Here is a 15,730-nt window from a genome sequence, read left to right as displayed (position 1 = left end):
CCAGTCTGCGTAGACCAGGGGTAGTCAAACTGCGGCCCTCCAGATGTCCATGGACTACAATTCCCAGGAGCCCCCTGCCAGCGAATGCTGGCAGGGGGCTCCTGGGAATTGTAGTCCATGGACATCTGGAGGGCCGCAGTTTGACTACCCCTGGCGTAGACAATGCTGACCTAATGGATTCATAACATCCTAGAGTTGGATGGGTCCATCCAGGCCATCTAATCCAACCCCCTGCTCAATGCAGGTTCAACCTAAAATGTCCTTGATACGTATCTGTCCAACTACTGCTTAAAAACTGCCAGTGAGAGGGAGTTCACCACCACCTTAGGCAGCCAATTCCACTGCTGATATCTTGCCGGCATCGTTCTACACATAGTTTAAACCAATTACTGTGGATCCTATCCTTTACTGTCAACAGGAACTGCTCCCTGCCCTCCTTTAAGTGACAATCTTTCAAATCCTTAAAGAGAGCCATCATGCCCCCTCTCAGACTCATTCCTCTTCTCCAGACTGACCATTCCCAGGTCTCTCAGCCTTTCCTCATAGGGATTGATCCCCAAGCCCCAGATAATTGTCATCACTCTCTGCACCATCTCAATTTCAAAAAATCATAGAGTGGGAAGGGACCTCCAGGGTCATCTAGTCCACATCTTTTTTGAAATAAGGCCTCCAGAACTGCACATAGTACTCTACATGTGGTCTAACCTTGATTCCTGGAGATTCTGGAGGTGGAGTTCAATGAAGGGAGGGATCTCAGTGGTGTATAATGGCCCAGACTCCACTTTCCAAAGTGGCTATTTTCTCCAGGAGAACTGATTTCTGCCTCTTGAAGATCAGTTGTAGTCTCAGGAAGCTGGCAGCTATTTAGCCTGGGCTGATTCTGCACTTACTTTGTTTATCCCGTTGTGGATCCTGCTGATCAATTTGAACTCGGGTCTTCCACTATCCCCCCCTCCCTTCCCATTGAAACGGAAAAGTGTTCTGCACATGATTAGGAACCTCAAAAGGAGGGGGGGGCAGTCCAAGTGCAGCAGGAGCCTCTTTCTTTCCTTGAGGGGGGGGGAAGGATTGGAGACAGCAGAGGAGAGGGAATAAATCCAAGAGGCAAATCTCTGCAAGAAAAGTTAGGGCTTCTGGAGCTTCTGCCAAGGGAACTTGGGGCTTCCCTTTTAGGGAACCCTTGCAACCTGGGAATGAGGAAGCCCTTGAACTGATCCCCTGGCCAATCAGGGCTTTTCTACAGCATTGGAGGCTGTTGCTAGGGTCTTCCACATTGTTCTTTGCACTTGGCTCTTTTAAAGAGTTCTGTTGTTAATGCCCGAGTTTGTAGCATCTCTCTTTGATTCCAAACAAAAATTCTCTTTCCAAAGAAAGCTTTTATTATCTTCATGTGTTTGCTCAAACCACACTCCTCCACCACAGAGACACCAGGATAAAATGGAAAAGGAACGTTGAAACGCCTCCTCGTCCAGAAAACATAATTGTTTTGAAACTGCAAAATAAGTGGACTCCCTCCTGGCGGTTAACAGAAAATACATTTCATGGACTCTCTCTCTCCCCCCCCCCATTGTTTCCTTCTCAATAAATTCTGGGAATAGACTTTAATCACAAAAGGATCAATTTGCACACTTGTTTCCAAGTGCTTGGAGTTTTTTTTCCCTGGTCCTCTTTGGAAAGCCCTTGTTGGACCTCAAGGGCAAAATGAGCTCTGCTGTCCAAGCTGTGTGCATCAGAGCATGAGAGAGAAACAGACAGACAGACAGAGAGAGAGATACAAGGCTGCAGAACAGCAGGAAAGACCAATCTGGCACCTGCGCATCTTTGTTGGGAACATTTTTCAGGTACCGTGAGCCAGAGGCACTTAAATGCAATATCCAAAGAAGTAGAAAATTACTTTTTGTACAGTGGGCTTGGACTACAAAATGAATTTCTTTGCTTTCATATGTGCATACCCCTCAGGACGCCTATCTCCAGGTGGTGTCTGGAGATTACTGGGGATTACAACTGATCTCCAGGTGACAGAGATCAGTTCCCCCAGGAGGAAAATGGCTGCCTTGGGAGGTGGCCTTTATGGCTTTATGTGAGACAAATCCCACCCTCCAAATCTCCCGGATTTTCCCAGCCAAGAGTTGGCAACTTTATGTGACACCCATGATATTAGTTCCAGCAGCAGTGATTGTGTCCAAAGGATCAAGTTACTTAAAAAGAAAAGAAAGACAGTGTGGTGTAGTGGTTAAGAGTGTTAATCTAGGTTCTGGGAGGCCCAGTTCAAATCCCCACTCTACCACAGAAGTTCACTGGATGACCTCTGTCACAATCTTTCAGCCTAACATACTTCACAGGATTATTGTGAAGATGACCTCCCGGCCACTCAGCTGGTTTTGTAGCTTTGGTGAGGAACAGAATGCAGGGATCTCAAGGGGCTTGGAGTCTCTTTAAACCCCTGCTTTCTGCTCCATCCATGAACCACCACAAACTGCTTTAAAAGTTTATGAAAGTTTGTGACAGGTCTTGTTTGAACAGAGCAAAATTCATGATGCATTTTGCTTCGTGGTTTGGTTTATGCCCACCCCTGGGCATGTCAAAAGGTATAGTAGTTGGTTCCATGATGGTTTCACTGGGCTCAGAAACTAGGGTTGGGTGTTTTGGCGCACTTCGGCCGGTTTGGCAATCACGGAAGCCCGAGGCGGCCAGCAGTGCATCCGTGACCGTCGAACCGGCCGAAGCGCGCCAAAGCGTCCAACTTCCACCTCTGACTGGGAAACTCCTTTGTACTGGTCTGCCACCCCAGAGCTTGACAATTCTGAGTTGATTTGGGTTTGAGAGGACCTTAGCCTATTTGAAGGAAACAGACGTGTGTTTTTAGCAATCAGTTACTTTATTAGTCTTTGTATATTTTAGTAATTTGATTTGCATCTGGGAAGACCTGGCATTGATTGTTTCCAGTGAATCTCTTGCTTTTTCTGGGACCGCACTCCTGATTGATCGTGTTTTCCTTTTCTCTTTCTGATTTTCAGGCGGGGAAGATTATCCTAATGTACCGCCAGCAACCATGGAGCATTTTAAAGAGATTTCTCATCTGGGCAATTTTGCTGGTGAGTTGTTGAAGCCCAGGGCTTTAAAGATAATGGAATTAGCAGTGCTACCAGGCGTTCATTATTTTTAATCAGGGCAGTTGTGCACAAAGTGCAGATCATCCCACCAAGAGAGGTAATGGTCCATGGCCCATAGCCATTGCTGTGATGTCCTGCTGTCTATTGTGTATTTTCAGTGGTGATTTTCTGGTCCAGCATCACCAAGAATACTCTTCCTTTTCCCAGCAGTCCAAGGGCAGCCGTCTCCACTCTCCACTACCCTGAACACATGGAAGTGGCTTGCACTGAATCCGACCCTCCTTGGTCCATTAGTCTTGTCTGCTTAGATTGGCAGACCCTCTCCAAGGTTCCAGGTGGAGATCTTTCCCAACTGCCTGATCCTTTAACTGGAGATGCCGGGGGTTGAACCTGCAACCTTCTCTATGCAAAGCAGAGGCTTTTCCCATGAGCCACAGCTGCTGTCCAAGTATCAGAGCCGGATTTAGTCTGTTGAAACTATAGTTGCCTGTCCTGGCCTTGCATCCTGTGAGAGATGAAGGGGGATCATCAGTGATAGCATGATGTCACTTCCTGAGAAAAACCCGGAAGGGACATCAGTCCTATGTAGGACCTGCCATTAAGTTTATGGTTTTGCCATAGAGTTTCTCGCAATTCCTTGAGGGGTGCAGTATCTCTTCTGTGTTTTACCTGGATGTTTTGTCACGTGACCTGATGGCCGTTTAAAAAATAATTCTCCCACCATTACTCAGAGCAGTGGTGAGAAACAAGTAAGGGACCCCTTCAGCCACTATGGGACAGGCAACCCTGATTTGCAAGTCAGTTCAGCTTTCAAATCTCAAATTGCAAGGGGAAAAAAGTTATATGAAGCAGCCCAATTTGTCTTGCCTTTAGTAGCAGAGATGTCTTTAAGAAGAGATGCTCATTGTGGCTCCAAGCACAGTCTCCCTTTTTATTTTCAAATCCAGCTGCACCTTAGAGACGTACAAGAGTTTGGGTTTATGAGTTTTCAAGAGGCAAAGCTGCCTTCCTCCTTGTATCTGACAAAGGGAGCATTGCCTCTTGTAATTGCATACTCCCCGGATCTCGGGGTCTCTATGGTGCTGCTAGAGGCGACTCCAGCCGTTCTTCTGCAGACCAGCACAGCTATCCTCTGAGATTTCTGAGTCGTAATTTTCTCTTCCAGTCCGGGCTCTCTCACTTCCCATTTGGTTGAGTCCTGAATCCATTTTGCTGTTGCCTTTGCATCTTGCCTCCTTCCCCCAAGATTGCGTTCTTATTATGAGCCTATTATAGTTCTGTTATCTGGCTTCAGTGTGATCAATAGAAATTACGGTGTATCAAATGTTGTCTGAAAAACTAAATATGAAGGGTCACGCGGCTTCGAGATAGGGTTGCCAGCTCTTGCCTGGGAAATACTTGGAGGGGGTTTTTTTTGGGGGGGGCAGAGAACCTAGAGAGGGTAGGTTTGGGAAGATAAGGGACTTTGATAGAGTCCACCCTCCGAAGCACCCGTTTCTTCCTGGAGAACTGATCTTGGTCAGATGGAAATAGAACTGACAGCTGGTGGCTGGGAAATACCTGAAGACCAGGACTGTTTCTGCAGTTGTGATTTTCCAGTGCATTCTCACCGCATTGAATTCTGAATGCAGACTCCAAATTTGCACCCGGCATTCTGTATTTGTGGTTTTCTCCATCACCAGTCATGTTTTTTGCACTTCCTTTTTTTTGGCCTGAGCATGAGCAATAATGCAATCACATCCTAACGCAATCAAAAATGAGGAAAACAACTGCACTGTCAGAGGGTGTCGTTATGGCCACAGGAATAAACAGCTTTCGAGAGAGATTAGAGAGGGATTAGAAGAAGAGCTGGGTTTCGTACTTTGTTTTTCACTACCCCGAAGGTGTCTCAAAACAGCTTACAAATTACTCTTCCTGTCTCCTCAGTAAACACCCTATGAGACAGGTGAGGCTGAGAGAGCTCTGAGAACTGGGTCTGGCACATGTTCACCCAGCTGGCTGCATGCGGAGGAGTGGGGAATCAAACTTGGTTCTCCATATTAGGGGCCACTGCTCTTAGCCACGGTGTGAAGCTCGATGATTGGTCTATCAGTGGCCGCTACCCAGGATGAAAGGGAGGAGCCTCCACATTCAGCTGCAGTTAATCTCCAAGTCTCAGAGCCAGGAGGCAACACCAAGGGAATACCTCAGCCTCTCTTCTCTGTTGTTGACTGTCCAGAGCAGGGGTAGTCAAACTGCGGCCCTCCAGATGTCCATGGACTACAATTCCCAGGAGCCCCCTGCCAGCATTCGCTGGCAGGGGGCTCCTGGGAATTGTAGTCCATGGACATCTGGAGGGCCGCAGTTTGACTACCCCTGGTCCAGAGGACCTAGCTGGCCACTGTGTGAGGCAGGATGCTGAATTAAATGGGCTGTTGGTCTAATCCAGCTGGGCTCTTGTTATGTATTCAACGGCCAGTTCAAGGCATTAACCCGGCAAGGGCAGAGACCAGACAGTGCCCTGCCCGTTCCTTCCCTTCCTATTTTGTTTTCATCTGGCTGTGGGCCCACCATGTATTTTATTTCCAAATGATATCAGTTCTCGCCATATTTCATTAAAAGCACTTAGCTAGACGGTGGCACATCTCCCTTCCCGCATGCCTTTCCTTCCATTCACCTTCGAAGCTGTGCCCAGCATTTCCACAGCCTCCTCCGACTCCAGAGAGGGGATTTTGGCCAAGACACAGACAAGTTTGTACGTGTTCCACCCTCGGCCTGTAGCCGTGCCAAATGTTTAACATCCGCGACCGTGAAAATGTAGAAGAGTCCCGCGACAGCAGCTCCTTGTGACAAGCAAATGATCCGTTCCTGGTGCCAATTCCTTCTCTTTTTAAAAAGGAAGTTTGTTTGGGATGGTGCCAAAAAATGCATGCATTTTTAGCCCATCTGAACAGACGGTGTTATTTATTTCATTACTCTATGCTGGGCAGGACACACCGTTCTAACCCAATTTCATCGTCATCACCAAGGTGACTCTGAAAAGTAGGCTGGGCAGCAAGGTGGAATGACTGGCCCTTGGCCATCTTTGGGTGGGGGTGATACCTCCAGGTTTAGACATTCCTGGAAATTAAGGGAAGGAGTTTGGGGAGGGTAAGGTTTGGGGAGGAGAGGGATGTCAGCAGGATATAATGTCCTAGAAGCCCCCTTTCCTAAAGCAGCCGTTTTCTCAGGGCGGGGGGAAGTTTACCTCTGTTGTCTAGAGATTGTCACCCCTAGGGACAAATCTTACAGTGGGAGTTTCAACATGTGCAGGTTGGTTAGAAAACAGAACTGATTTGTGTCTGAAGGTGATTCTTCCTTGACCCTTTCATAACACTTAGCGTTGTTGCCACACTGGTAACAAACCATGTTTTACTAGGAGCATCATTTGGATGAAGAGCTGTCCTTCCCCCTTTCTAATGGCTTGGCAAATGGCTGTCTGTCACATTCTAGTCTAGTTCCCCAATAATCAGATTCTTGGTTGAAGAAATCTCTTTATGGAAAGGTTAATGAAGCAGGGACATGAAAACTCTTTGCCAAGACTAAACTTAGCAGAAGCCCGCCTAGCTATAAGACTACTTCCTGCCTACTTCCCAAGGCATTCCTTTGTGCCAAAACCCAGGTGTGATCATTCATTTTCCTACGCCACAAGCCTGCTAAAGCAAAGGTGAGAGGAGTGCTGTCCCTGCTACCCAAGGTTGGGAGAGAACAGAGAGGTACCAGGAAGACTCTTGGAAATATACTGCCAGTCTCCCCAGGGTTACAGAGTCACAATAGCATAGTTTACATTCCCCAGCTGACCCTGTTCTTTAGTCAAGCATAGCTAACAACACAGCAGTTACAAAGCAAGATAAATGCAACATGGATGGGTTAAATGAAATATGGAAACAACATGACAAGAACATGTGACTGCAGGTTCTGGACATCGTCCCATTTGAGCAAAATGTTGACAGCTGCATGAGCATCCCAAGAGGCCCATTTGTAAGTGTATCAACAGAGGCATCACATCAAAATCACCAGATGTCATAATCCCACTGTATACTGTATTAGTCAGTCCACACCTGGAGTCCTGTGAGCAGTTCTGGAGGCCTCACTCCAAAAAGGATGTGGACAAAACTGAGGGAGTGCAGAGGAGAGCAACAAGGTTGATCCGAGGCCTGGGGACCAAGACCTATGAAGATAGGTTGAGGGACTTGGGAATGCTCAGCCTGGAGAAGAGGAGGTTGAGAGGGGACATGATGGCTCTCTTGACATATTTGAGAGGTTGTGACTTGGAGGAGGGCAGGGAGCAGTTCCTGTTGGCAGCAGAGGATAAGACCGGCAGTCATGGGTTTAAACTACATGTAGAATGAGTAGTTCAGCAAAGGAATGGGCTGCCTAAGGAGGTAGTGAACTCCCGCTCACTGGTGATCTCTAAATAGCAGCTGGCCAGATCCTTCTCATGCATGCTTTAGACCAGTGGTCCCCAACCTTTTCGAGGCTGGGGACTGGCAGGGCAACTGCCCGCCTGCGCATGCCGTGCATGCGTGGCCACGCCCGTGCATGTGCGATGCGCGGGCGCGGCCCTGATTCCCTCTCCCCCCCTCTCCCTCAGTAAGAAGCTTCCCGGGCCGCAAGCTTAAGGCCTGGAAAGTTTCTTACTGCGGGGGGGGGGCAGGGAGAGGGAGCCGTGGCCCGGCGCCATGGCCTTCGCGGCCCGGCACGGAGTCGCGGCCCGCGGGTTGGGGACCACTGTTTTAGACTGATCCTGCACTGCATGGCCACTTTCAGTTCTATGATTCTATGACTGTTTCTCAGTCCAATCTACTTCTCAGGAGCCATTCACACATTACAGTGAATGTATGTACATTCTGTTTATATATTTGTACACCTCTTTGTGACCATGACCATCAGGTATACTACTGTACTACTATATCAGGTATACTACTGATGACCATCAGGTATACTACTGTGGACAAGAATCTCGCAGAAGAAATGGAGTAGCTTTCATAATCAATAAGAGAGTAGGAAAAGCAGTCTTGGGATACAATCCCCAAAATGACAGAATGATCTCAGTTCGAATCCAAGGCAAACCATTCAACATCACAGTGATCCAGGTCTATGCCCCAACCACTGCTGCTGAAGAGGATGAAGTTGATCAGTTCTATGAAGCCCTACAACACCTTCTAGAAGCAACGCCAAAAAATGATGTGCTTATCATCATGGGGGATTGGAATGCTAAAGTAGGAAGCCAAAAGATAACCGGGATAACAGGCAAGTTTGGCCTTGGAGTACAAAATGAAGCAGAGCACAGGCTAGTAGAATTTTGTGAAGAGAATACAATGGTCATAGCAAACACTCTTTTCCAACAACCCAAGAGACGACTCTACACATGGACATCACCAGACGGTCAACACAGAAATCAGATTGACTATGTGCTCTGCAGCCAAAGATGGAAAAGTTCTATCCAGTCAATAAAAACAAGACCAGGAGCTGATTGTGGTTCAGATCATGAGCTTCTTGTTGCAAAATTTAGGCTTAAATTGAAGAAAGTAGGGAAAAGCACTAGGCCACTCAGGTATGAACTAAATCATATCCCCGACGAATACACAGTAGAGGTGACAAATAGATTTAAGGAATTAGATCTGATAGACAGAGTGCCTGAAGAACTATGGACGGAGGTTCGCAACATTGTACAAGAGGTAGCAACTAAAACCATCCCAAAGAAAAAGAAATGCAAGAAATCAAAATGGCTGTCTGAGGAAGCTTTACAAATAGCTAAGGAGAGAAGGGAAGTGAAAGGCAAGGGAGAAAGAGAAAGATACACCCAATTGAATGCAGAATTCCAGAGAAAAGCTAGAAGAGATAAAAATGCCTTCTTAAATGAACAGTGCAAACAAATAGAAGAAAACAATAGAATGGGGAGGACCAGAGATCTTTTCAAGAAAATTGGAGATATGAAGAGAACGTTTCATGCAAAGTTGGGTATGATAAGGGACCAAAATGGTAGGAACCTCACAGAAGCAGAAGAGATTAAACAAAGGTGGCAAAATTATACAGAACAACTATACAAGAGCGAGCTTAACATCCCTGATGACCACAGTGGGGTAGTTACTGACCTGGAGCCAGACATCCTGGAATGTGAAGTCAAATGGGCCTAAGGAAGTCTGAGCAACAATAAAGCTAGTGGTGGTGACAGCATTCCAGTTGAACTATTCAAAATCTTAAAGGACAATGCAGTAAAAGTGCTACACTCAATATGCCAGCAAATTTGGAAAACTCAACAATGGCCACAGGATTGGAAAAGGTCAGTTTACATTCCAATCCCAAAGAAGGGCAATGCCAAAGAATGTTCAAACTACCGCACCATTGCACTCATTTCTCATGTTAGCAAAGTTATGCTCAAAATCCTACAAGCTAGGCTCCAGCAATATGTGGACCGAGAACTTCCAGAAGTACAGGCAGGATTTCGAAGAGGCAGAGGAACTAGAGATCAAATTGCCAACATACGCTGGATCATGGAGAAAGCTAGGGAGTATCAGAAGAACGTCTACTTCTGCTTCATTGACTATGCTAAAGCCTTTGATTGTGTGGAGCACAACAAATTGTGGCAAGTTCTTAAAGAGATGGGAATACCAGAGCATCTTATTTGTCTCTTGAGAAATTTATATGCAGGTCAAGAAGCAACAGTGAGAACTGAACATGGAATCACTGACTGGTTCAAAATTGAGAAAGGAGTTCGGCAAGGCGGTATACTGTCGCCTTGCCTATTTAACTTGTATGCAGAGCACATCATGAGAAATGCGGGATTAGAGGAGTCACAAATTGGGATCAAGATTGCAGGGAGAAATATCAACAACCTCAGATATGCAGATGATACCACTCTAATGGCAGAAAGTGAAGAGGAACTAAAGAGCCTGTTGATGCGGGTGAAGGACGAGAGTGCAAAAGTTGGCTTGAAACTCAACATCAAGAAAACAAAGATCATGGCATCCGGCCCTCTCAATTCCTGGCAAATAGATGAGGAAGAAATGGAGATAGTGACAGATTTTATTTTCCTGGGCTCCAAGATAACTGCAGATGGGGACTGCAGCAAAGAAATTAAAAGACGCTTGCTCCTGGGGAGGAAAGCTATGGCAAATCTAGACAGCATCCTAAAAAGCAGAGACATCACCCTGCCAACAAAAGTGCGTTTAGTCAAGGCTATGGTCTTCCCAGTTGCAATGTATGGCTGTGAAAGTTGGACCATAAGGAAGGCCGAGCGTCAAAGAATTGAGGCTTTTGAACTCTGGTGCTGGAGAAGACTCTTGCAAGTCCCTTGGACTGCAAGGCGAACAAACCGGTCAGTCCTAGAGGAGATCAACCCTGACTGCTCTTTAGAAGGCCAGATCCTGAAGATGAAACTCAAATACTTTGGCCACCTCATGAGAAGGAAGGACTCCCTGGAGAAGAGCCTAATGCTGGGAGTGATCGAGGGCAAAAGAAGAAGGGGACGACAGAGAATGAGGTGGCTGGATGGAGTCACTGAAGCAGTAGGTGCAAACTTAAATGGACTCCGGGGAATGGTAGAGGACAGGAAGGCCTGGAGGATCATTGTCCATGGGGTCGCGATGGGTCGGACACGACTTCGCACATAACAACAACAACAACACCTTTTTGTAAGAAAAGAGCCAATGGGAATTCACTTTACAAATGAAATCAGGGCCCAGTACTTGAATACATGTGCAGTTTTGATAACATGTTAGCTGTACATGCATTGAATATAATGTGAGACCTCCTGGGAGGGATCTGCACTTACTTTTTTCCCATTGCCGATCCTGTTGAATTTAGATCCATCTGAACCCGGGTCTTGCTCCTTTCTTTTTCCTGAATTGAAACAGACTGCATTCTACACTTAATTGTGTGGTTGCTCTCTCCTTCCCATTTGATTGGGGAATCTAAGAGGGAGGAGGGGAGTGGTGGTCACGAAACTCCAGCCAGCATTAAAGAAGCACAAGACTGGAGAGGGGTTTATTTACTGCCATTCATCTCCTGACTCTACAGCCAAAGCAAAAGGGGGGGGGGGGAAATGGAGCACGAGGCTGCTTGTTTATTTTTCTTTTTCTGAGCAAGCGAGGGGGGAGAACGAGGAAGCAAATCTCGGCACATAGTAGTGAGGGCTTGGAGCACAATCACTTTAGAAATGAGGGCAAAAATAAGTCTTGTGAGGGAATGGCAACCAGGAAGTCTTTGCTTTGCTATGTCAGCATTGCAGGTGTGGGGGAGGGAGAGGGACTTAATCTGGCAAAACACTGAACATTTACACTTAATACTGGGGCTTTGGGAGTGGTTTTCTCAAATTCAGCAAGTTATATCCGCTCCTGGATATTGCGAAGGAAAGGTAATGTCACTGCGGATTAATCATAGACGTTGCAGAGGGAAAATTTAATGTGACAAATATTAAAATGGGAATAGAATAATGTGTAGATGACTTTTTAAAATTCGGGGTCACCGGGGATAAAATGCCCAGTGCATATTCAACCCTGGATGCACATATATAAAGAAAAATCAACTGTAACATTGCACGTGAGTCTGTTAGAACTTGTGCACTGTCCTAGAGTTGTGGGATGAATTGGAGGAAGGGATAACTCCATACACCATTCTGAGCATATTGGGATAACAATAGAATCGAACTGTCAGGTATCTGATGGCCATCTAGTCATACTGTTGTCAATAATATAGAGAAGGCCACCTTCATATTCAGGTTACACATTTCCACCTTGCACTCTTGGTCTGTAGCAAGCAGTCCATATCAGATATCACCATCGGTCAGACATTCTGGATTTTGTTCAGACTTCTCTGGACTGACGGTTTCAAGACATGACCTTGAGCATCTCTTTAATCTCAAAGTCACCCACGCCCCACATGGAGCAAAGCCACAGATGTTTGGAGATATTTTTTCTACATTGGATCTCTCAGGTGCTCGTCCGAGTCCATCAAGGCCAATTACCCATAACTGCAAGATCCCCTGATCTTGAAATTCCAGCTGCACAGTAGGAAGTCACTTACGCCAATGAGGACTTAAATGATTGATGTATCAAATTAAGAAAATCAATGGGATGTTCATTTACCAAAAGAAAAAAAAATTAATCAGTTAACATAGTTCTAAATGCAGTCTTGTTTACTTCCCCATGAAAGGCAAAGGCCTGATTAATTGTGACAGCCGATGATCTAAGGTGACAGGTAAAATGCACTTGATCAGACATGCTGTGAAAGGTGAACCAGAAGCAAAGGGGTTCCCCATCTAGTATGGCACTTCTATTTCAATTTCGGCTTTTCATTCTTATTCTCCAATTATTCAGAAATCTGTATGTAAGTGCTGTCAAGTCGAAACTGACTTACAGGCGCACAACAAAGGGCGGGCACCTCCCCTTGCCCCCTGCGGCGTGGCACTGGCTGCACCGGGTGAGACTGGCCGCTTCGGGCGCCAAGCACTGTGTCAAGAGGAAGAGACGGCCTGTCTAGAATGGTGAGATTTAATTTTAGGGTCAATAATTTTAGGATTGTTATGGTGTTATTAAATTTCTATTATTTTTAGGTGATACATGGGACTGTTGTGAGTTGCCCTGAGCCTCCTAGCGAAGGGACACATACGATTTGAAAAATAAATAACAGAAAGAACACAGGGCAACTGGCAGCATTTGGTGGATGCACATTCAGGATTCCAAGATGAACTGGAGCAAGACCGGAGAATCTTTAACCGCTCCTCGCAGAGCGGAATAAATAATGCAGTAAGGGCCCCGAGGGAGGGCCCTGTCCGGGATGAGGAAGGGTGCCGATAAGCCCCTTCCCCTGGACTGACAAGCGGACAGCCCAATCGGGAGGCATGAAGGCTGATTGGCTGCTTCTCTGGCCAACAACCAATTGAGAGGCGCAAAGCGCCTCCCAACCCGCCCCACCCCCCACCAGAGTTTTCCTTCACTCCACGGCGGCCATTACTCTGCTGGCCGCCGAGAGCTAAGGTAGGCTCACTGGCCCCCGCCCGGACAATGGCTCCCCAGACCCCGGGACCTGGGGAGCGTTTTTCCAAGTCAGGGAGGGAGCCAAAAAGCTCCCCAGGCCCTGGGGAAGGCGATCCGCGGCTCCGCAAGCCGTGGATCGCCTTCCCCAGGGCCTGGGGAGCGTTTTCCTACATCGGGCACAGAAGAAAACGCTCCCCAGGTCTCGGGGAGGGCGCTGGGCGGCTCAGCAAGCCGCAGATCGCCTTCCCTGGGGCCTGGGGATCATTTTGCTACATCGGGGGGGGGAGGAAAAACGTCCCCTAGGGCCCGCTGTATTTTTTTAACAGTGGGCTTTACTGCTAGTTCTGCAATACTGGAGGAGGGGGTCCTCCCCCTGCCCTGACCTCCTCTTGCTGCAGACTGGTTGGGAGCCCGTGTGCCAGCCAGGGATAACCCACCCACAATATACAGCTTGCAATTTGTTGTTCATTTAATTCTGGGTTATTGATGCTATTTCTCACACACCTGCACAAACTTTTAGGAGGTGTGATTTCCTCTTCTCTCACCAATTAATTACCTGAGCTGAGTCTATGCCTCTGAGTCGAATTATTTCCCCAGTTGCACTGTTGGGGCAGCCCTTTTTGAGACAAGGCAAGGAAATCCCCCCCCCCTTGAGGAAACGTACATATCCGGTGCTCCTGCACAGCCCAGCGACAGGAGCAGGTAGACAAGTGAACAGGGCTTAAGGGTAATGGGGGCTGTGGAACACAGGATGGTCAACTTGCTTGCCGTGAAGTTCGCACCCTCCCTCATGTCGGGGGTTTGGTTTGCTCTCTGGGAGCCTGTCAGCCCAATATGGCACAGAGTAGGAAAGGCCCATTGCAGGTGACAGGAGGAGAATTGTGGGCTTGCTCAGCTGTGCTCCAACAAGCCCAGAAGGCACAATTGATCCAAGTTCCACGCACCATGCTGGGAACACAAACTGGAGCCTGTCAGAGGTCGTTAGCCATAAAAGTTTGAAAGTTGTCTTACCACAGAGCTGTTCTTCAACTTTGTTCAGTAAGAACCCCTGTCTTCATGACCAACAGTGTTTAGAAGGAGGCGAGGTAGTGCCTCTGAATGTGGAAATTCCCCTCAGTCACCAGTGATCAGCCATTTATTTAATCCCCTTTTAAATCTGTTTATTCTGTCCAGCTACAAAGAAGTAACCAGGCTAGTCTGAACAGCAGAGTGAGTCTTGACAGCACCGCTCTCCAGACGGACATTGGGGGGCCCTGGGAGGGACAGCTCTTCCCCTCGCATTTCCCGCAGCATTCCCTACGTCAGCCTTTTTCAACCGTGGAATAACCCCTGAAATGTCATTCAGGCTCTGTTTCCACACAGAGCGCTAAAACGCAAGTGGCCTCCTGCTTGCAAACACAGAATGGTAAACCTCGTGTTTGCAGCCCTCCTCACGGGAGACCCTGCCCGCGTTTTCCCTCTGCCCTGTCGCAGCTCTTTGCAAGGGAAAGTAAAACCAACTTCTCCCCCCACTCCTTGACTTGCCAATCGCAACCAGCTGCCAATCACAGCACAGCAGTTCTCACGTGGACTGAAACTTTCTTCCTCCCCAAGCCCCCAAATTCTTTTTTTTATTTAGGGCACTTCCGTGTTGCTATGGAGAAATGCCAGAATGATACCGCATTTCTCCCCCTTTTTGGGATCCATGCTGTTTTGGACTCTATTTATGGATTTGTGAGAAGTTAGAAATGGTAACTGGAGCCCAAAGAGTGCTTGAGTGTGAACAGTAGGCTTTAAAACAAGGAGCTTCCATGCCTAGAGGATTGAGAGAAGGCTGCTTGATCACCCCCCCTTTCTCCTTTCATTTCCCCTTCCCAAAAACACAAACGGGACTGTGTTTTGCCTGTCGGATTTTTGAGAGGCTAAACATGGGAAACTGGAACCCAAAGAGTCATTTTAGCAAACGGTAGGCTTCAAAATGAGGAGTGTGGGGATGCCTGGATGATCGAGAGAAGGTGGCTTGATCACCCATCCCTCCTTTTCTCAGCTCATTCCCCACCTCCAGAAAACAGAAACGGGACTGTGTTTCGCCTGCCTGATCCCAAAAAGACTGTCGACACTCTGCAGAAGATTTTATTTTACCTTTACAATGTAGCTTTGCAATTGCGCTGCAAAGCAAACAGTGCCATAGTTTAAAAAAAAAGAATTACTTGGAGCAGGAAATGGAGAGGGGAGGGCAGGTGTGAGGGTGGGACAACAATATAGGGACTATCTCACCTTTCCCCCTCCATGTGACCCCTGATTGCTCCCTGATGAGAAGCGCGATAGGAGGTGGCAAGTCCACATTTTGTGATTTCCATCATCCGAAGGCAAATCTGGGCAAAACTCAAGCCAGCCCCTGGACAGCCTCGGGATGCAGGCAATGTCATGTGGTGGGGGATCTAAAACCCACCAGCAACCAGATGTTGTACAGGGGCAGATTCCTCATGCAGAAACGGTCTGTGGTGGCAGTTCGTCATGCTCCCTGCCACATTCCTGGAAGTCATGTTATTATAGTGGGCGTGACATCACTCATGAAATGAAATGCATGCTAAATAAGAAGTAAATTTCATTTTTGCGTATGCAGTACCTTACCTGAGC

The 15,730-nt window shown here is 47.3% G+C and overlaps 1 protein-coding gene across 4 annotated transcripts in view; it reads left to right on the top strand.

Moving 5' to 3' along the window:
- LOC143843979 (heparan-alpha-glucosaminide N-acetyltransferase-like) overlaps positions 1-15,730 on the top strand; it is a 271,359-nt gene that overhangs the window by 231,568 nt on the left and 24,061 nt on the right. For all 4 annotated transcript variants that reach the window (XM_077350869.1, XM_077350873.1, XM_077350872.1 and 1 more), the window contains one exon: positions 3,018-3,095. In XM_077350869.1, coding sequence (XP_077206984.1) covers positions 3,018-3,095 — 78 coding nt within the window. The remainder of the gene's footprint in view (positions 1-3,017; positions 3,096-15,730) is intronic.

Source organism: Paroedura picta, chromosome 8, assembly GCF_049243985.1.
Source record: "Paroedura picta isolate Pp20150507F chromosome 8, Ppicta_v3.0, whole genome shotgun sequence".
NCBI classification, from domain to species: Eukaryota; Metazoa; Chordata; class Lepidosauria; order Squamata; family Gekkonidae; genus Paroedura; species Paroedura picta.
The sequence above is the reverse complement of the archived record's forward strand: the minus strand, read 5'-3'. Positions and strand labels throughout refer to the sequence as shown.